This window comes from Lactuca saligna, chromosome 2 (assembly GCF_052625555.1).
Source record: "Lactuca saligna cultivar CGN05327 chromosome 2, ASM5262555v1, whole genome shotgun sequence".
Taxonomy (NCBI): domain Eukaryota; kingdom Viridiplantae; phylum Streptophyta; class Magnoliopsida; order Asterales; family Asteraceae; genus Lactuca; species Lactuca saligna.
This window is the reverse complement of record NC_136418.1, coordinates 178,773,782-178,796,382: the sequence shown is the minus strand read 5'-3', so window position 1 is coordinate 178,796,382 and position 22,601 is coordinate 178,773,782. Positions and strand designations below refer to the sequence as shown.

General features: G+C 33.1%; 2 protein-coding genes across 2 annotated transcripts; one reads left to right on the top strand and one right to left on the bottom strand.

The window, feature by feature from the left end:
* Positions 1-10,152: 10,152 nt before the first annotated feature.
* Positions 10,153-11,815, top strand: LOC145028321 (protein yippee-like). The gene is made up of 5 exons (XM_078976996.1): positions 10,153-10,361; positions 10,928-10,971; positions 11,101-11,209; positions 11,289-11,344; positions 11,451-11,815. The coding sequence occupies exons 1-5, from the start codon at positions 10,266-10,268 to the stop codon at positions 11,539-11,541; spliced, it is 396 nt and encodes a 131-aa protein (XP_078833122.1). The 5' UTR covers positions 10,153-10,265; the 3' UTR covers positions 11,542-11,815.
* A 6,946-nt stretch (positions 11,816-18,761) lies between these two features.
* LOC145028320 (arginyl-tRNA--protein transferase 2-like) lies at positions 18,762-22,321 on the bottom strand. The gene is made up of 6 exons (XM_078976995.1): positions 22,003-22,321; positions 21,185-21,223; positions 20,842-20,992; positions 19,717-20,757; positions 19,306-19,645; positions 18,762-19,237 (listed from the first exon to the last, which is right to left on the bottom strand). Exons 1-6 carry the CDS (start codon positions 22,151-22,153, stop codon positions 19,121-19,123), a joined length of 1,839 nt encoding a protein of 612 aa, XP_078833121.1. The 5' UTR covers positions 22,154-22,321; the 3' UTR covers positions 18,762-19,120.
* Between the last annotated feature and the right edge of the window lie 280 nt (positions 22,322-22,601).

Below are 22,601 nucleotides of genomic sequence, written 5' to 3'. Positions count from 1 at the left end.
ACGAATTTTAAAGATCCTAAGAATGTTTCAAAAGTGGTGAATTATGATTATACATATACATATACTATATGAAATTAAATAAGACCGATGAAAATAACCTTTTTTACGTAGAAAAAGTGTTGCTAGAAATAAGCGCATGATAACCGAAAAAACTAATCACACAAATTGTTCTAGGTGGCCTAAGCTTACTACTCCGTGTAACAACTTGAGCTGTTATACTCCAAATGCACTTTTCATGTGGAACAGCTAGACTTGTTAAGTATTTTAGTCTGGTACTCGAATTATTTTTTTGTGTTCCAAACAGTTGTTATGAACTATTTCCCTTGGACCTATAAGAAGTGATTCCCCATTTATACACACACGTCTTCAATCCACAATTGATACACATCTTCTCCCCATAGAAAAAGACACAACCAACGGCAAATTTTTGGGAGGAGAAAGGGGAACGCACAAAATAACAAGATCTCTCAACTCAAGTCCTCGATTGAAAAACTTTCGATCGTAAAAGGTGAAAAAAAAGAGAATACTGAAAATAATGAATTTGAATTTGAGAAGTGGTGAAAGTGCCTTTTGAGAAAGATGGTGCATTAGAAGTTTTTTTGAAATCATGAGTTTTGTTATTAGAAAATTTGAAATTATTTGGAAACTATCAACAGTTCACTAAATGACATGATAATTTGAACAAGTCGGGTAGGCTTATGACATTATTTACCTTTTTTTTGTATTTGATTGTGATTAAAGATCACTTTCTTTTGTTGAATTTGCTTAAGCCGATACGTCATGCTACAAGCTTGAGAGATTTAAACCCATCATGATCCACGTTCAAAGTTTATGGAACTACGTCTCCTAAACCTAATTATGTTTTCATGTTCTATCTTCAGTAAAATCATGGTAATAACCTTGCAATACATTAATCATATAATATAAAAAATGAAATCTCGTACATAAAGGGATATAAAATATGTGTCGAAGTAATTTCATTCGTAAAATTATCAAAAAGCAAAACTTTGTATACAAACCGGTTAGCACATTTTGGCAAATATTTTAACCCTCCAATTCATTTGATATTGGTTTCGGAAAACGCATTTTGTTGAATGTAATCAATTTAACATTAAGATACTAATGAGTGAAAAAAACTACATCGTCGTTGAAATAGAAATGAGATCCCATCGTAAATAGGTGAAGTTATTTGGCTTCATACAAGTAAAAAAACGTTGTAACTTCCATCGTCATTATTTTGACATGTCGATAATTAACAACATTGTATTCAATAGAAGGGCGACAAAAAAGATCATAGTTGTAATTATGTATATATTGACTTCTTAGGTAATTAATTTTTATCATTACAATAAATAATATAAAATTAAACACTAAAAAAATACATTTTACCAAGTGTACATAGTTTCCCATGTTTCTTCCAAAAAATCAAACTCGGTGAGTGTTGCTCGCCAAAAACAATCTTTACTAACACCTCCGATGCAAAGATTATTGATTGTTTGATTAAAAACTTCGAATTTCATATGTTTATTTTTCCAGTTGAAGGCACAAGTGTAAACATCATCGTCATTAAACTCAATAAGGTACTCGCTACCATTATTAATCGTTTTAAAAAAAGGTTGTTGATACGCCCTCCCACAGCCAACCATGAGGTTTTCAAGACCGATATCTACGATGTGCACGGTGTATTTGGGAAATGGCTCCGCCTTCGAATAGAAGATAGGTTGGGGTGGTGTTGTAATTGAAATCATAAGGAGAACCCAAACAAGATCAAGACATCTATTAGGATTTTCCATTTTATTATTTGGTTTGTAAACTTTGGTCCTACCGAGTTGATTTATAGGCTAGAATATAAGTTATGGCATTTAATATACCATTTCAAGTATTTCAATGTGGCACGTTATATTTATGTATATGGTAAACGATCCAATGATTTATATAATTTACATAACAAGTTAAAGACATTAACAATTTATGGCTTAGGTGACATAGCAAGTAAAGTTGTATATGTCATTCTCAGTTGTCTCTAGTAAAGTTGTAAAAATGTGAATGCGCATGACTCCGTACCTTCTCACAAGCTCCTTTTTCTATGTGTGTATTCTGTGATTATAATGTTAAATGTGATCCTGAAACTGTATTATCAAAGTATTAGATTTTGCATATATAATTTAGCAAATTGTTTTTGTTATTAATTGTTTTTTTTTATATTTTTGACTTAGAATTTTGATGCTTCTTTGTAGTTTGAACTTAAGTATATACGTAATTTTGTTCAGATTACAATGTTTTGATATTTAAAGTTTAGCAGATTAAATACAATTTGTTTGAATTGGGTTAAAAATAGATATTTCATTCCGACCATGTCAACTTGGCCTGAGAAGATCATATACCTAACACTAGTACCTAATACCCACAACCAAGCGAAATTCTAAATCCAGCAGCGCATCAACCGGTCCAACATAAAAGTGTTTTTATTGCGTGATTCTCAACGCCAGGAATCTTTCGCTGCTTTATAATTTTCCCCTTGGGTAAGATTTTCAATGTGGGATAAGGAGATCTTGATCCTTTATGAATGATATCATTAATATGAGTAATATTTTGAGTGTGGGTTTAGGTTTAGCAAAACAAGCCTAGGCATGTGCGTCATCCATCAATCAAGGTTGTTGATGATTCTTGAAAATAAGGTAAAAAAATTAGGATCAACGAAATGCCTATAAATCTTGAGGTTTGTGTAGGTTAACTTTCTATATTTATATTTTAAACCTATACCTGATAATCAAAAAATCCCATACGGGATAATACTCGAGGACACTATGAGTTATATTTACAAAAATGAAAGCTGCATAACGAATTTTAAAGATCCTAAGAATGTTTCAAAAGTGGTGAATTATGATTATACATTTACATATACTATATGAAATTTAATAAGACCGTTGAAAATAACCTTTTTTACGTAGAAAAAGTGTTGCTAGAAATAAGCACATGATAACTGAAAAAACTAATCACATGTGGAACTTGAGTTGTTATACTCCAAACGCACTTTTCATGTGGAACAGCTAGACTTGTTAAGTATTTTAGTCTGGTACTCGAATTATTTTTTTGTGTTCCAAACAGTTGTTATGAACTATTTCCCTTGGACCTATAAGAAGTGATTCCCCATTTATACACACACGTCTTCAATCCACAATTGATACACATCTTCTCCCCATAGAAAAAGACACAACCAACGGCAAATTTTTGGGAGGAGAAAGGGGGACGCACAAAATAACAAGATCTCTCACCTCAAGTCCTCGATTCAAAAACTTTCGATTGTAAAAGGTGAAAAAAAAGAGAATACTGAAAATAATGAATTTGAATTTGCGAAGTGGTGAAAGTGCCTTTTGAGAAAGATGGTGCATTAGAAGTTTGTTTGAAATCATGAGTTTTGTTATTAGAAAATTTGAAATTATTTGGAAACTATCAACAGTTCACTAAATGACATGATAATTTGAACAAGTCGGGTAGGCTTATGACATTATTTACCTTTTTTTGTATTTGATTGTGATTAAAGATCACTTTCTTTTGTTGAATTTGCTTAAGCCGATACGTCATGCTACAAGCTTGAGAGATTTAAACCCATCATGATCCACGTTCAAAGTTTATGGAACTACGTCTCCTAAACCTAATTATGTTTTCATGTTCTATCTTCAGTAAAATCATGGTAATAACCTTGCAATACATTAATCATATAATATAAAAAATGAAATCTCGTACATAAAGGGATATAAAATATGTGTCGAAGTAATTTCATTCGTAAAATTATCAAAAAGCAAAACTTTGTATACAAACCGGTTAGCACATTTTGGCAAATATTTTAACCCTCCAATTCATTTGATATTGGTTTCGGAAAACGCATTGTGTTGAATGTAATCAATTTAACATTAAGATACTAATGAGTGAAAAAAACTACATCGTCGTTGAAATAGAAATGAGATCCCATCGTAAATAGGTGAAGTTATTTGGCTTCATACAAGTAAAAAAACGTTGTAACTTCCATCGTCATTATTTTGACATGTCGATAATTAACAACATTGTATTCAATAGAAGGGCGACAAAAAAGATCATAGTTGTAATTATGTATATATTGACTTCTTAGGTAATTAATTTTTATCATTACAATAAATAATATAAAATTAAACACTAAAAAAATACATTTTACCAAGTGTACATAGTTTCCCATGTTTCTTCCAAAAAATCAAACTCGGTGAGTGTTGCTCGCCAAAAACAATCTTTACTAACACCTCCGATGCAAAGCTTATTGATTGTTTGATTAAAAACTTCGAATTTCATATGTTTATTTTTCCAGTTGAAGGCACAAGTGTAAACATCATCGTCATTAAACTCAATAAGGTACTCGCTACCATTATTAATCGTTTTAAAAAAAGGTTGTTGATACGCCCTCCCACAGCCAACCATGAGGTTTTCAAGACCGATATCTACGATGTGCACGGTGTATTTGGGAAATGGCTCCGCCTTCGAATAGAAGATAGGTTGGGGTGGTGTTGTAATTGAAATCATAAGGAGAACCCAAACAAGATCAAGACATCTATTAGGATTTTCCATTTTATTATTTGGTATGTAAACTTTGGTCCTACCGAGTTGATTTATAGGCTAGAATATAAGTTATGGCATTTAATATACCATTTCAAGTATTTCAATGTGGCACGTTATATTTATGTATATGGTAAACGATCCAATGATTTATATAATTTACATAACAAGTTAAAGACATTAACAATTTATGGCTTAGGTGACATAGCAAGTAAAGTTGTATATGTCATTCTCAGTTGTCTCTAGTAAAGTTGTAAAAATGTGAATGCGCATGACTCCGTACCTTCTCACAAGCTCCTTTTTCTATGTGTGTATTCTTTGATTATAATGTTAAATGTGATCCTGAAACTGTATTATCAAAGTATTAGATTTTGCATATATAATTTAGCAAATTGTTTTTGTTATTAATTGTTTTTTTTTATATTTTTTGACTTAGAATTTTGATGCTTCTTTGTAGTTTGAACTTAAGTATATACGTAATTTTGTTCAGATTACAATGTTTTGATATTTAAAGTTTAGCAGATTAAATACAATTTGTTTGAATTGGGTTAAAAATAGATATTTCATTCCGACCATGTCAACTTGGCCTGAGAAGATCATATACCTAACACTAGTACCTAATACCCACAACCAAGCGAAATTCTAAATCCAGCAGCGCATCAACCGGTCCAACATAAAAGTGTTTTTATTGCGTGATTCTCAACGCCAGGAATCTTTCGCTGCTTTATAATTTTCCCCTTGGGTAAGATTTTCAATGTGGGATAAGGAGATCTTGATCCTTTATGAATGATATCATTAATATGAGTAATATTTTGAGTGTGGGTTTAGGTTTAGCAAAACAAGCCTAGGCATGTGCGTCATCCATCAATCAAGGTTGTTGATGATTCTTGAAAATAAGGTAAAAAAATTAGGATGAAAAAACAATCAACGAAATGCCTATAAATCTTGAGGTTTGTGTAGGTTAACTTTCTATATTTATATTTTAAACCTATACCTGATAATCAAAAAATCCCATACGGGATAATACTCGAGGACACTATGAGTTATATTTACAAAAATGAAAGCTGCATAACGAATTTTAAAGATCCTAAGAATGTTTCAAAAGTGGTGAATTATGATTATACATTTACATATACTATATGAAATTTAATAAGACCGTTGAAAATAACCTTTTTTACGTAGAAAAAGTGTTGCTAGAAATAAGCACATGATAACCGAAAAAACTAATCACATGTGGAACTTGAGTTGTTATACTCCAAACGCACTTTTCATGTGGAACAGCTAGACTTGTTAAGTATTTTAGTCTGGTACTCGAATTATTTTTTTGTGTTCCAAACAGTTGTTATGAACTATTTCCCTTGGACCTCCCCATTTATACACACACGTCTTCAATCCACAATTGATACACATCTTCTCCCCATAGAAAAAGACACAACCAACGGCAAATTTTTGGGAGGAGAAAGGGGGACGCACAAAATAACAAGATCTCTCACCTCAAGTCCTCGATTCAAAAACTTTCGATTGTAAAAGGTGAAAAAAAAGAGAATACTGAAAATAATGAATTTGAATTTGCGAAGTGGTGAAAGTGCCTTTTGAGAAAGATGGTGCATTAGAAGTTTGTTTGAAATCATGAGTTTTGTTATTAGAAAATTTGAAATTATTTGGAAACTATCAACAGTTCACTAAATGACATGATAATTTGAACAAGTCGGGTAGGCTTATGACATTATTTACCTTTTTTTGTATTTGATTGTGATTAAAGATCACTTTCTTTTGTTGAATTTGCTTAAGCCGATACATCATGCTACAAGCTTGAGAGATTTAAACCCATCATGATCCACGTTCAAAGTTTATGGAACTACGTCTCCTAAACCTAATTATGTTTTCATGTTCTATGTTCAGTAAAATCATGGTAATAACCTTGCAATACATTAATCATATAATATAAAAAATGAAATCTCGTACATAAAGGGATATAAAATATGTGTCGAAGTAATTTCATTCGTAAAATTATCAAAAAGCAAAACTTTGTATACAAACCGGTTAGCACATTTTGGCAAATATTTTAACCCTCCAATTCATTTGATATTGGTTTCGGAAAACGCATTTTGTTGAATGTAATCAATTTAACATTAAGATACTAATGAGTGAAAAAAACTACATCGTCATTGAAATAGAAATGAGATCCCATCATAAATAGGTGAAGTTATTTGGCTTCATACAAGTAAAAAAACGTTGTAACTTCCATCGTCATTATTTTGACATGTCGATAATTAACAACATTGTATTCAATAGAAGGGCGACAAAAAAGATCATAGTTGTAATTATGTATATATTGACTTCTTAGGTAATTAATTTTTATCATTACAATAAATAATATAAAATTAAACACTAAAAAAATACATTTTACCAAGTGTACATAGTTTCCCATGTTTCTTCCAAAAAATCAAACTCGGTGAGTGTTGCTCGCCAAAAACAATCTTTACTAACACCTCCGATGCAAAGCTTATTGATTGTTTGATTAAAAACTTCGAATTTCATATGTTTATTTTTCCAGTTGAAGGCACAAGTGTAAACATCATCGTCATTAAACTCAATAAGGTACTCGCTACCATTATTAATCGTTTTAAAAAAAGGTCGTTGATACGCCCTCCCACAGCCAACCATGAGGTTTTCAAGACCGATATCTACGATGTGCACGGTGTATTTGGGAAATGGCTCCGCCTTCGAATAAAAGATAGGTTGGGGTGGTGTTGTAATTGAAATCATAAGGAGAACCAAAACAAGATCAAGACATCTATTAGGATTTTCCATTTTATTATTTGGTATGTAAACTTTGGTCCTACCGAGTTGATTTATAGGCTAGAATGTAAGTTATGGCATTTAATATACCATTTCAAGTATTTCAATGTGGCACGTTATATTTATGTATATGGTAAACGATCCAATGATTTATATAATTTACATAACAAGTTAAAGACATTAACAAGTTATGGCTTAGGGTTGATCTAATATGATTAAGGTAAGTTTCCATAAGATAAATATGAAAAAATCCCGTTTTTGGCTAATCCTGACGCTCGGACTCACCGAGTACCCACGCTGGACTCGCCGAGTCAGGCTAACTCGCCGAGTCCACTATAGGACTCGTCGAGTCCATGACTTAGAAACACAAAAATCGAATTTTGCAGTTAAGATTCAAACATTCAAGCATCAATTTAATAGAAACCAATCTAGTCTCTGATACCACTGATGGGTTTTGTACATAAGAACATTCCTAAGTGCGCATACAAACCCTAATGCTCGGATCTAGGTTTGTCTATTAAACATGCATTGAATCCAAGACTCCTAATGGCTAATTAGGTATAAGAACAACACAAAACCAGAGTTAGAAGCATACCTTGAAACACTTGTTTGATCTTCTTGTTCTTGGAGCTTTAGAGTCACAATTGTCACTCCTCTAATGGCTTACAAACACCAACTAGCAAAGAGGATGATTTGAGAGAGAGGAGAGAGGAGGGAATTCAGCCAGGGGTTCTCTACTTTAGATCAAGTACCGATTTCCCTTTGCCATAGGGTCTATTTATACTTGTAGACTCCTTAAGGGTTACAACTCAAACCCTAGTTGGATAACTATTACTCAAAGCAATCCAAATCCTTCCCAAGATAATGCCTTGGACGATTTTGAAGCTTATCCTAGCCTAGAAATCGTCCACCCTATATCCCATAAGGATTCATAGCCTAAAGTGTAACTATCAAACAATTGACAGTTTATACCCTCTTATTTAATTAATCTCCTTAAGTCACCAAATTAATACTAATTAATCTATGACTTATATTAATCAAATAACTATATTATTATTCATCATATTATTCTCATAATATATTAATAATATCTATTCTCTCATAATAAATCATCCTACCAAGTTGCTATAGTGAAGGCAACCCAAAAGGACCATGCACAATCGGGTCAAATACTTGCCTAATATAGTTGCAGCCTTAGACACTATTCCAACAATACATACATTAGGCCACTTAGGGTAACAAGCCAACAAGCCAAGTCTAATAAATAAATATACATAATATGTGTATACGCTATCACGAACATTAAACTCGAGAGGAAATATGACCGATGGGGAAGATGACCAGATCAATGGACTAGTGTTCTTGGTTTTGGTTGCTATAAAACAATAAGTTTTACATATTATTAAAATTAAATAAATAATGATAGTAAATAGTAATAAATACGTATCAATACTAATAATAGAATTAATTAAATACTGCAAACACGAGGATCACATAGAAAATTATGATCAATTTTTTTTCATGTAGAATGAAAATGAAATCATTTGTTTTAGGGTAAATGGCACAAAAAACATTTTTCTATACAAAAATTCGATTTTGACATCATGTTTTTTTTTTTTTTTGTCAATTTTGACTCTGTGTTTTCCAATTTGTTACAATTCTGACCACTTGATCGGTTAACCATGTTACATGCTGACGTGGCATGATGACATGTCAGTTTTGATGGCGTGGCATGTTGACATGTCAAAATTGATTTTTTTTTCCACAAAAAGCACTAAGTTTTCACTTTTTTTCGATTTTGACACTATGTTTTTTATTTTGTTCCAATCAAACATCATTTATCAAATTTTGTTCAATTTTGTCTATTTTCCATTTGAAACCGTATAAATATATATTTTTATTACATTTTAAACCGTATAAACATATTTTTTTTGTTTAAAAACCACATTTTTATTTAAATACAAGTCGTTTTTTTTCTTACATTCAAAGCATTAGTTATATCATGAAAATCAAATTAACCATAAGCTTCTAATAAGATGTAAAAATTTGATGGGTTGCAAACTTGATATCCAAGTTTTGATCGACTACATGCCTCCAAGTCTCCGAACCTCCAAACACATTTTAAAGTTGCATATTTAATATAAAATACAATTTTTATATAACTAATACATTTTTATACATAAAAATATGGTTTGAGTGTAAACAAAAAAATGTATTTATACAAAACTATGGTTTTTAAATGAAAAAATAAATATATTTATACGGTTTAAATGTATTAAAAAAAATATTTATACGGTTTAAAATAGAAAATTATCAACATTAAAGAAAATTGGAAAAAAAAATAATGTTCAATTTGGAACAAAAAAAAAACATAGTGTCAAAGTTGAAAGAAAAAATTAAACTTAGTGTCAAAATCGAAAAAAAAAATGAAAATTTAGTGTTTTTTGTGAGAAAAACATTCAACTTTAACACGTCAGCATATCATGTCAGCATCTCACATCATCAAAACTGATACATCATCATGTCACGTCAGCATGTAACCTGATTAATCGGTCAAGTGGTCAGAATTGTAATAAATTAGAAAACGAAGTATCAAAATTGACACAAAAAAGTTACGGAATCAAAATCGAATTTGTGTATAAAAAAAAAAAAAAAAAAATTTTTTGCGGTTTACCCTTCGTTCTACACAATTAATAACCTACATTATAAATACATTTCGTGAATTAACCGTGAATTGTAAAATCTGGGTCCACTAAAGTACTTTGAACAACAAAAAAAAGCGTACGTTCGATTGCGTGGAATTTGAGTTGATTGATTCCTTATTCTTCCTCGATTTCACTCCCTTCTTTCTTTCCATTCTATCAATCGGTGTGAGAGAAATGGGGCGATTGTTTCAAGTTACGTTAGAGGGCAAATTTTACACCTGTAAACACTGCAAAACCCATCTCGCTCTTTCCGATGATATCGTTTCAAAGGTATGTATATGTACGTAGCCTTTTCTTCTTATATTAATTTTCCTCGCACTGATTTTGTTGTTTTCTGATTGATTTTTCCGATCTAATCTATTTGATGTGGTTTGAAGATGATCGTGGATAAAATAATTGATGTGGAAGTTTTGATTTCGATTGTAAAATCTTGATTGATTGACTGATTAATAATCTTTATGTATCGTTTGAATTGGTAGTTTGATCGAAGGTCTAAATTACTGGAAACTATTGTTCCGATTTTACCTAAACACCTTCTGTAACACTAGCGTAGATTTAGACTTAATTTACTTGATTTTGCCTTCCCCTTGTGTGTTTCTGTTTCAAGAAACTTTACCAACTCAAGTGGATCGCTATTCCAAACAGCTAACTACATCTCAATTTGCAAAATCAATCAGATTGCTTATCAACTTTAAATTGAATCGAATCGTTATGTTACTGTTATAGAAAGAGAGAATTTGCACATGAATCAGTTGGCGATGATTGTTTAATATACATGTAATTGCTACATCAAGAAGATATAAATCTTGATCCTTTCCCTGTGTCTTTTGGTTCAGGCCTTTCATTGCAAGCATGGAAAGGCATATCTCTTCAATAAGGTGTAAGTTTTCCTTGCTCCTAAAGTGATTTGCCAATATACTATAGCTTTATTTCATCAATTCCTACTACTTTCTTGCCAATAAAACTAGCATACAATACATACATCATCTTATATTTTCTTGTTTTGCAGAGTAAATGTGACTGTTGGTGTGAAGGAAGATAGACTGATGATGACAGGTCTTCACACAGTTGCAGACATTTTTTGTGTCAAATGTGGATCCATTGTTGGATGGACATACGTAAGCTTTATAACCCTTATCACACACACACACACTTTTTGTTTCAGAATCCATTTGTAATTTGATCTGTGACTTTCAGGAAACTGCACATGAGAAGAACCAAAAGTACAAGGAAGGGAAGTCTGTCCTGGAACGGTTAGTAACCATTGATAGAACATTGTGTTTGTTTTCATTGAAAAGACGTTTATGCCCTTGTCATTCTGATCATTGAAAATATTTGATCATACAATTGCATTTGCAGGTGTAAGCTATCGGGTCCTGATGGAAGCAGTTATTGGGTTAGTCATGAAGTTCATGCTCATTTTGGTGGAAGTGATCAAGAAGATGTTTGATGAATAATGAAAGATGTACATTCTGAAACCCCACAAATCTTGTCCAGATTTGATTAGTAGCTCAAAATCAATCATGGATTGTTTGTTATCTGAAACTAAAGTATGTGTTGTAGATTTGGATGCTTATTGACTAGTAAAAGCTATCAGTAAAAAAAAGTCAACAGTTGTTACCCTTTGCTATAATAATGATAATAGCATTTTGGGGATTGCTTTTCTTGTAACTCGTATCAAGGTTTTTTCAAGTATTGCTGATAATACAAGTGTTGTGATCGTATCCATGTTTGTTTTATGTATTGATATTGATATTGATATGATTGTGGACAAATTTTAAAAAATAGATATATTTATATAAATTTTATAACTTGAAATAATTAATGAGTGGTGGTGTAAATTGCCAAGTTATAGGAAAACACCGCATTTCATAAAAATTAACAAAACTAAAATTCAGTGGTTAAACCTCTTCAAGAAAAGTATTATTTAATGACGTTTGTCTCATTAAATTATATACCCAATCAAATATCTATGAAACTATAGCAATATTTCACCTATTTTGCCTAATATTATACTAATAATCATATTTTCTAGAAAAATGGTGAACCTGATCAAGGCAAAAGAAGATAAAATTATAGGTGTACTTTTACATTTTGTAATATTAAACCATGAGTTTTTACCAAAGGGTTTTTAGCCCAACGGTATTAGTGTCCTCTCTCTTGAAGAGGTTCAAATCAGGTGAAATTAAAAAGAAGTATATTAGATTTGCCTTCACCAAAAAAAACATATTGAGTTTCATTTTGTTTACAATATACAGTGAAGTCTTATCAGTTACATTTTTTGTAATAAATTTTCATCACTTAGGTCATGAGGTATGAACTTCATTTAATGCGTAGGAATCTTATGTGGAAAAGATGTTCACTAGTGAACACAACCCATGGGTGTAATGGTGGTGTGGATTTGAAGCTACTCATGGGTTCTCACATCCGATTAAAACCATTTACTTCTATCTTCACTTTGTTTCTCTCTTGTTCACTTGTGAACACCATACCCAACCTATATTGAATGCATTGTGAACAAGTCTTGATGATGATGTGGAGTACCTGTTACCATACCCCATGGTCTTATAAGTTAATATTTCTACATTTTTATAATATATATCAAATCACATAAATATATTTTTGTCAATCATATTAAACATATCATTTTAATTTTATTTCATTTCTAATCATACCAATTAAAACGGATAACCACTTTCAAAAAAATATATATATAAAAAAAAAAAGAGAAAAAAGAATGTAATAAATAAACTATAAATATTTCTAACAACAACTAGCTCTTGTAACGGGAGTCTAATGGCTATAATGCTAAATTCTATACAGTTAGTGTTCATTGATTTACCCACACATGATAGGACATGAGATGAGTTCCAGGTAGTTAAGAGGGTGCGATGATCTTTTTTCAAACAGTTTTAACTACTTACGTATAGGGTTCCCAACAAAAGTATCCCTACTTCTCTCAAGTTATTCTAATGAAATCATTAAAAGATAATGTTTAATATTTTTAAATTATCATAAATGGATAAATGCTTAACTTGTATCACCCACAGGGATCTAATTACATTATATCCAACATGTTTCTTGATAATCTTTCAACTGCCTCTCTAATTAACCCTTTTGTTGGCTAATCCATAATATTATCATTTGACTTCACTTAGTCAATAGAGATAATGCCATTCGAGATTAGTTATCCTACAATATTATGTATTCTATGTATATGTCGAGACTTACCATTATACATAGCATTTTATGTTTGTTTATGCATCGGTTGACTATCATATTATACATATATTGTAGAGACTGTTTTAGACTATCTTGGAATATTCTTTGAGAATTGACATAACAGTTCAACTTCTTCTCTATAAACTCATGTTCTATGGTGGATCATGTTGCTTTGAGGATTTTCACGACATAGCTCCACCACCAGGTGTGAAGAGAAAATTGCTAGTAACTTGAATATTTTCTATCCAATGTCTCATTTGCATCAATATACAATTCAATTATAATATGATATTATCATATAGTGCAAACTATAAGTTCAACTATACCTTAAATATTGTAACACTCGTGTATATTTTTTCAATTCTCACCACGAGTATATTTATTTAGTTTGTTTGGTGCAAAAGCTACATCACCTCTGTTTCAATTGTAACATCCATAAAATTCATAAAAAGTTTAAACTTTTAAAACCAGCTCATAAATCATCGTTGTTTACAAAATAGTTTTAAAAACATGTTCAATATCAGAGTTTTCCCAAAATCTTAAAACATAACACAAGGAGGTGCACGATCACGCCTTCACCTTTCCGCGATCCTCTGAGGTATCTGAAACATAACCCAAAAATGTAAGCTCAAAGCTTAGTGAGTTCCCCCAGAATACCATCACATCACAATATCATAATAACAACAGTAAGCAACATGTATACAAAGCCTTCAGTCTAACTGGAATGCCCTACCAGCCTGCAGTCTACGTGGTATGCTCACAGAACCTTCAGCATGACTGTCATGGTACGCCACAGCGGGCCTTCAGCCTATCCGGAACATTCTCCGGGCCTTCGGCCTGACTGGTACGCCCCACTGGCCTACAATCTATCCAGGACACCTTGGGTCTGTTGGCCTTCAGCACAAAACAGGATCGCATCAACCCAACCCACCATCACATATCAACATATACCATATCAAACACTAGCTAGCATGTACATACATTCATACAGATCTAACAGATGACTAATCATAGCATCATCCTATATATCATGATACATATCTAACAGATCACTACACATAGCATCATCCTATATACCAGGATACAGATCTAACAAATCACTACACATAGCATCATCCTATATACCAGGATACATATCTAACAGATCACTACACATACAATCACACAATAAACCAGGATAACAATCCAAAGGGTTGGCCTTGGTGCCTTCGACCCAAAAGTACAGTGAGGAAAACTCACCTCACACTGATGAATCGCACGGAAAACCTCCGACTGTTGGCCCACTAAAATCCCAAACTATCACAACAAATATACATCCCATTAAAAACTAAATCAACGTCCTTGACTAATGACCCAAACTTAAGGTAAATGATCACTTTACCCTATCCATAATTGGGCCAAGACCTAGACCCAATTCTTGATCCAAAAGCCCAAAATTATACAAGGCACATCATTGGCCTAGTTTTCTAAATTGGGCCTAAACTCCTTTTAGGGCCTTATCCTAAGGTCCAACTCTTCACTTGTCTCAAAACACTCATACTTAGATAGACCAATAAGGGCCCAAGCATTCAATCCCAAAAGGTGGCCCAAAACTTGAAGCCTAAAATCCGAAGTCCAACAGAAGGCGTACGTGAGGCGTACTCCTTCGGTATGATGGGCGTACACCACCTCGCATTGACCCACGACGGGGTGGCTGACCGAGTACGTTGGGCGTACTCCCCCTTACGCGGGGCATACCCTCGCAGAGCCCAAAAGTTCAATAAGTGTTTAATGGCTTAAGCACTTAAGCCCAAACTTCATATCCATGGTCCAAATAAACCTTAGAGTCATAAAGTCTCCAACTTTATGACTTTAGACATCCAAAAAGTCCTTAATACATGGTCTTAATCCATTAAGAACTTCCACAAGAAGCATGAAGCCAAACTAGCTAAAGGGACCTTATTTTTATGGCTTAGAACCCTTCCTAGGGTCTGAAAGGACAGCCCAAAATGTCCAACACCAAACATGCACAAAAATGAGACTTTTGGGGACAAAAGAACATCATAAAGCTACCAAGATGAGATCTAAGCAAACCGAGCGTAAAGGTAGCAACTTTTTACCTTCTGGAGCTTCCTAAGAAGATGAGGATCCAAGATCTATAAGCTTGTTTTCCCTTCTAGACTCCTTGATGCAATTCCTTCTCCTTTAAGCACAAAAAGAACATTATAAGCTTAAAACACTCTCTTATAGGGTTAGGGTTTGCTGAGAACGACTCAAGGCTTGGAGGCTGAAAGGATGAGGCTAAATGATCCATAAAGGTGTTTAAATACTCCTCAAACCCTAAAAATTAGGGTTTCACCCGGACATTAGTACGCCCAGCGTAATCACATGTACACCCACCGTACAACTCCTGCTCCCAAAATTACCATTTTGCCACTAGGGCTACATCTTTATAATCCAAGGACAAAAATGACATATTTTAAAACCAAAGGAACGATTTGAAGATACCTGAAAACCCGGGATGTTACAAGAACTCATCATACATATCAAACTACCAACAATTATCGAGCATTCTACCAATGAAACTTCTTCACGTCCTTAGATGGTGCTTGTGTCATTCTATTTTCTAGCTATATTAGAATAGTCGGCATCGAATGTCTCAAGAATCCTTCCACTATAATTTGTTTGAGTTGATACAAGTCCATTTTGAGTTTTTATGATCTTAACGTCAATGGTTACATGTTCTAAACCTATAAATTTCATGTCAAACCTTTCATATCATAATTTTTTGAGATCATTTTATTATGGCTACTGATGATAAGTATATCATCAATATAAAGGCATAGGATAAGATAACCATCAATTGTATTATCAACATAAACATATGTCATTTGTGAATCTTAAATCCTGATTCCAATATATGAGGTTAAACTTTTGATGTTATTGCTTTGGGGCTTGTTACAAGCCATATAAGGCTAGAGGGAGTGGTGTCACACTCCCTCATGAAACTACACTGCCACGTAAGCGTCACATCACCATTTATCATAAAAATGTGGTTTCATACCACACCCAAATAGTGGTACCACACTTAATATATTTTTTTATTATTAAAATTTTTAGTTTTAATTAAAATCAAAATATATCATTAATAAAAATAAATAAATAAATAAATAAATAAATAACTCATTACATTGCATCACATAAAAACTAACATCACATTTATAAAAATTAATTAAAAAAAAAACATAAACCAACTACATGAAATTGTCCTCTGAGAACTCGTCGTCCAGGGGATTTAAATTGAGGTTAATGTGTTGAATCTCATAAATGTGTTCCACCAAGTCCATATGAAGAGTGTGAAATGTTTCATTGGAACGAACATCTGCTCTCTTTTCAATATACTTGTCGCCATCAATTTCTATTATTTGTGTCTCGAGAATGATTTCTTACTCATCATAATCACATATCATTCATCCTTTGTCTTCGATAATCATGTTATGCAGTGTTAAACATGCATGCATGAGTTCATGCATTTTTTGAAAAAAAATGTTGGTTTTTTCAATATGAACCAACGTTTCTTAAGAGCACCAAAAGCCCGTTCGACATCCTTCCTAGCTCTTTCTTGAGCTTTCTTGAAATTTTTTTCCAGCGAGTATCATGCGGACACGTAAACAATTTTAAAAAAAAAAAAAAAAAAAAAAAAAAAAAAAAAAAAAAAAACGCATACTCATGATAGATCCCATCAACTAGATAATAACCATGTTTATATGGTGTTCTATGCAACTGGAAAGATAGGTAAACGATTAAGAACGTTAATGTCGTTAAGGGAACTAGGAGAACCAAAAAAACATATCAAATCCACAGATTATGTGATGCCAGCGCTTCAAGTATGACCGTTGGATGCCTATGATCACCTCGGGTAAATTGACCATAGTGTGAGGTAGGGCAATTTTCCTATGCCCAATGTAGAAAATCTAAATTTCCTAACATTCCAATAAAACCATGTACGCTAGCATGATGAGTTTGCAATTTCATGCTTTCATTGCGTATAGGCTTACGTAAATATTTTGGCTCATAAAGTTGAATAATAGTTTTGCAAAAATAATGGAGACTATCTAGTGCAGTCCTGGAGGACATCCTAAAACTCTAGTCCAACACATTAGAAGGAGTGTCATATGCTAATTGACGAAGTGTAGTTGTGTATTTTTGTAAATGGGTGAAACCAGTTGTCCCCTGGCATCGGGCCGTTGTTGGAAAAAATCGCGCTCCCTCATTAGATCTTTCACTATACATCCGTACAAAGCTTTGAACATTCTGAAACGCCTTCAGAAATAGTACCCTTGAAAAGTGGTGTTTTCTTGAAAGTAGTAGTGTATCAAGCGTTGGTTTGCTTCTTCACAATTTCTATAAACATATCTTAGGGTGAACATTACACATGAGGAACGTTTTCTTATCCGACCAATCAACGGTTTAAAGGTTAAAAAGATAAGAAAATTGTTAAGCGTTTAAGGAGGTTAAATAGGAAAGTTTAAAGGTTAAAAAGATAAGAAAATTGTTAAGCGTTGGTTTGCTTCTTCACAATCGGATGACGATATTTCTTTATGTATGTCCTTTTACTAGTGTGGATATATTTCTTCATCCACTCTTTCCTCATGTGTAATGTTCATCATGATCAATTGCTTTTGGAAAACCTATCTCTCTTTTATTAAGATAAGAAAACGTTCAAATGATGATACATTTTAGAATTCCACTATCATGGCCCTTATTCATGTCAAGTACATATGAATCATGAATAAGGAACCAATAGGTGCTATTATTGTTTTGCGCATATCAAATAAAGATGCAATACACAATCTTGGGCCTTATCTTTTATCATGTTGGCTGCATGTTCCACTACCTTAGGGCAACTACAATGGACACCTAAAACATCATTTTTACTTCAATCAGCCTTCAAAATTCACATTATTTTGATGATGGCTCTTTTTAACACCAAATATACAGGCCAGATAGGAAAGCTTCTAGAGGTTTGTTAGAATGAAATCACTAAAATTGTGTTAAATAATCATCATTTTGGTGATTGTGATTGGAGAAGCTTGTAGCTAAACACCCTCACAGTTAAAGACGATTATAAGTAAAGACAATTATAAGATGATTTTACTTGCACCCATAACTTGTGTGATGGTGTATTTCTTTGTTTTCTTACTAGGTACCTTATTTAAAAGGTAAGCGGTTGACAACAATATAAAGATTGTTTAACCATTCACAAGCACTTCCAAAGCTTTTGATTTGTTCAGATGTTACCAAACGCATTGAATGTTGTTGCCCCATTTAGAAGTGACATCTGAATAGACTCCATTAAAAGATTACCAAACAGACCCTTAATCCCTTTTAGTAACCTTTTTAACTTACATCTCTAACATACATGATTAGTTTGATGAAGAAGAAAAAAAAGTCCAGGGAAAAGAAATATACAAGATAGAATGCTTTATTATTTGATTAAACAGGAAGGAAAAAGTGTAGTAAAGATGAGGTTTCTTACGATTTTATCCACACGAAAACTGGTTGGGACCCTATTTTATGTGTACCATGTGAATCACAATTTGTACACTAAAAAGTAATTCATAAAAATCCAAGCAACCAAGATCGGAGTAGTAAGTTGAGTGTGGTTAGGATATATATATATATATATGTATGTATATATTCTAGTGAAACCACAAAAGATGAAACAACAAACATGATTTTTTTTTTTTAACAGATTATATGAAGGTAGAAGTTCTTGTTGTGAAAAGCATTTCAACCTCACTTGCTTCTGATGATTTCCAAATGCATCAACCAAGCGAATAAATCATTCTTTCAGACAGATCAGTACCCACAACTGTCGCGTATTTATGCAGCTGATTTTCCAGATAATTTCTTTCATTCACTCCAAAAGCTTGTCGTATGTCCTTCAATTCAAATTTCAAATTTCAAATATCAAAACAAACATTTTAAGTATTAACTTAGAAATATGTACCTTGTATTTCAGATGCATTCCCTTCAAACCAATAACAATATTACTCACATCCTTTTCCATTTCTACAGGTGTCAGACTACCCGTTCCATCATCATCATCAGACTCATCAAAAGCAACTTCAGACATTTCTTCATCCCCATCCATACGAACATCATTTGATCCTTCTCCAAAACGCTCATTTTCTTCTTCTTCCTCTTCTCTTTGGGTTTGATCTTCCACCACATTCTTCTTACTATCATTAACTGACATATCTCCCTCATCCAGCAAGTTAGCATAATCAGACAACACAACATACGCCTTTCTATCAAGCAACCTCTTTGCAATATCAAAAGAAACCCACCTGTTTATCAAAACAAAAAAATTAAAACTTCATATGTTTTTATTTTTTATATCATCTTTAAACTAACTTACTGATAACGAAGAGGACAGAGAAGCTCAGATGGGCGATAAGCTGCTTTATATCTCATCTTGCTACAAGAGTGAATATAATATCCAAGATAATAATACTGCAAAGTAGGACAATGCTTTTCATTCTCTCTCACCCAATTTATTTCTTGAAGTGCTGAGTATTTACCCAGTGACAACTGGGCAAGATCCGGATCCCAAAACAAATACTTACTGGATAAACATTTAGGAAGAATATCAATCACACCAACTGCAATCAGCTTCCCATTAATCAAATACTGTTGATGAAAGGAACCAAATCCACAAGATGGAACACTGACATCACCACTTGTGGGGACAAAAATTAAAGGACTGTCAACCAAAAACCGTTTGTAAGAGCTTTCAGTCACGTGATCCGGTGTGTCGTTATGCACTTTAATTTGGTATCTCCTGTATAGCTCGTATTCTTCCGGGTCAAACCCGGATCTTTTTAAACGGATCTCAAGACTCTGTTTATTTACAGAAATACCCTTGGAAGAAGAGTCTTTACAAACGGAAGAAGCCTTTCCGTTTCCGGTTATTGATTCTGTGTCTGGTGGTTGTGTCTCGGTGGAATAGAAGTTTATATGTCCGTTGCAAGCTTTCACAGACAAATGGAGAGGTGGTGTTAAATTACTTAAATGCCCTGATAAAATTTCCGCGATCAGTTTCGGGTTCGGGTCCATGCTTTGGTTGTCTTTTTGGATAGTCTTATTGCCTCGTTTTAAAGCAGCGGATATCTGAAAAGAAATGTTGCTGGAGTACAAAAGGTCGTGTGCTTCTTCGGCTTGTAACTTGCGCTTTGATGGTGCAACGGGTTTTACGGAAGCTTTAGGGGCGATTATGTCATTTGGGAAATCCCCGTGTTGGGTGCATGTGTCTACTATGGAATCGATCTCGTTGGATAAATAGTTCTCGATGCTGTTATCTGGTTTACCATGATCATCACCATCTGAAACGCGGATTGCATCACTTGATGGCTCGTTTTGTTCATCTGGTTTCTTAACAGTTAATGAACCTTCTAGAAACCTGAAATTAAGTTGGTGGAAGGTTATAAATTTGTTTGAAAACGAGAGAAGGAATAGAAAGTGGATTTTTATAATGTATGATCACCTTTGCATTCGTTTGGATACACGGCTTTGCTCTTTGGAAGGAACAAAATCAGTTGCTTTCAAACGAATTGTGTAAGAGGGGCAACATGTCTTTTCCATCTCTGGTTTGTAGAGGAAACAACCAGATCTCCTCCAACCTCTGTCAAGAAGAGCTAACAAAAGAATAAAAGATATTATAAATATTCTAAGCAAAAAAAACTGGGAGTATGAATCCAGAAGTTTGGGTATAGTTGATCCATAGAGGATTTAGTAATACTATCGTTATGTAGGCATTTCAGTAGTTAATACTTAATACTAGGTATAGGACATGAAAATCTTCTGGTTATTAAGGTACACAAACTAACCTTGGTAGTCATGAACAGTCAAACTGTGTGCCCATAAACCTGCAAGATCAAGAAAATGGAATTTACATGAGAAAAATGTGCATAAAACTGTCTATTTATGTGCTACTTGCATATAGAATCAAAAGGAGAAAAAAGAATAATGTTGATGGGCTGGCTTCTGGTGCACAATGAAGGTCAAAACTTGAAGACTTTCCAACTTTCTAAATTTTGACCAACAAACTCATTGATTTGGGATGTAGGTATATCTTTTACAACTATATTAATCATTAAGATCACATATATCATCTGTTTTTAGTGTATAGATAAAACTAACTTGATAAAGTCTTTAATCTCTCTATCACGCTATGGAATGTAAGATTTTCGATGTCAAACCTACAATTCTTCCATGGATGTTGGATTAGGTAACTTGTAAATCTACATCGGATATGCTAGTATGATGTCGTTATCAATCTTTTCCGAAAAGTTTACAATTCACATCAACTTTATTGTAGAAAGCATCTTGTTTTATTGATAAAGTCAAACTTGAGCTCTATGGACAAAGAATGGAATACCCAATACAGCACTAATCTAGCTGTTGTTCTAAGTCGTTTTGCACATTCTATACCCCTTCCCTGGAGGGAAAAAGTTCCTGAGCAATCGCACAAGAGCAATCTAGTTTTAACTAGGTAGAACTAAAATATTAGGTATCAAAGTCCCCTGGAACATGAAGATCACAGATGGAACTATTTCAAATGAAATCATACATATAAACCTAATCATATAAACATGATCATGACATATGCGCGCAACCGATCAGTAAAATCTATAAACCAACTAACCGTGAGTAATACTGGTGTTGGAGCCGGATTTGCAATAACCGCAAGAGCTTCTACGGCGACCAACATCGACGACGACGCTTTCGCCTCTACCATTATTGATGTTACTGCTGCTACTGCTAGCTTCGGTCTTGATCTTCCTCTTATCCGCCATATATACCCAATCTTTTGGTCAATCCTTCATTTCATCGGTGAGAATTGCTAGATTACTACAGCTCATCGCAGGATACTTCGATCGGAGAACAAAATCGACGATGGGACGATTAGGTCACCCAACCATAGCTCGTACACGCTACTCTTTAATTTATTTCAAATACCCTGTTTAGAAACGTAGCATTTATTTTTGTAGAAGCAATTTTAAAATATTACGTGATAAAGATAAAGATTAGAAAGAAAATTATAAAAAACTTTTACAAAGAAAATTATGTGATAATTAATTGTAGAACAATAAGTTATAAGAAAAATAGTTATTTATTGAAATAATTATAAAAATTGAGGTGATGTTTCTAGAGAAATTCTAGTTTTTGAATATTTAAAAAAAAAATGGTATTATATATATCTTTTTTTATCATACCCTAGGGTAGGGATGGAAAAAATGACAC

Bases quoted from the DNA above. Each gene is read 5' to 3' on its own strand.
- LOC145028321 (XM_078976996.1), top strand. From the start codon at position 10,266: ATGGGGCGATTGTTTCAAGTTACGTTAGAGGGCAAATTTTACACCTGT. The intron at 10,362-10,927 runs GTATGTATATGT...CTTTTGGTTCAG, and splicing joins CCGATGATATCGTTTCAAAG to GCCTTTCATTGCAAGCATGG. The intron at 10,972-11,100 runs GTAAGTTTTCCT...CTTGTTTTGCAG, and splicing joins GCATATCTCTTCAATAAGGT to AGTAAATGTGACTGTTGGTG.
- LOC145028320 (XM_078976995.1), bottom strand. From the start codon at position 22,153: ATGGCGGATAAGAGGAAGATCAAGACCGAAGCTAGCAGTAGCAGCAGT. The intron at 21,224-22,002 runs GTTAGTTGGTTT...TTGATCTTGCAG, and splicing joins CAACACCAGTATTACTCACG to GTTTATGGGCACACAGTTTG. The intron at 20,758-20,841 runs GTGATCATACAT...ACTTAATTTCAG, and splicing joins GTATCCAAACGAATGCAAAG to GTTTCTAGAAGGTTCATTAA.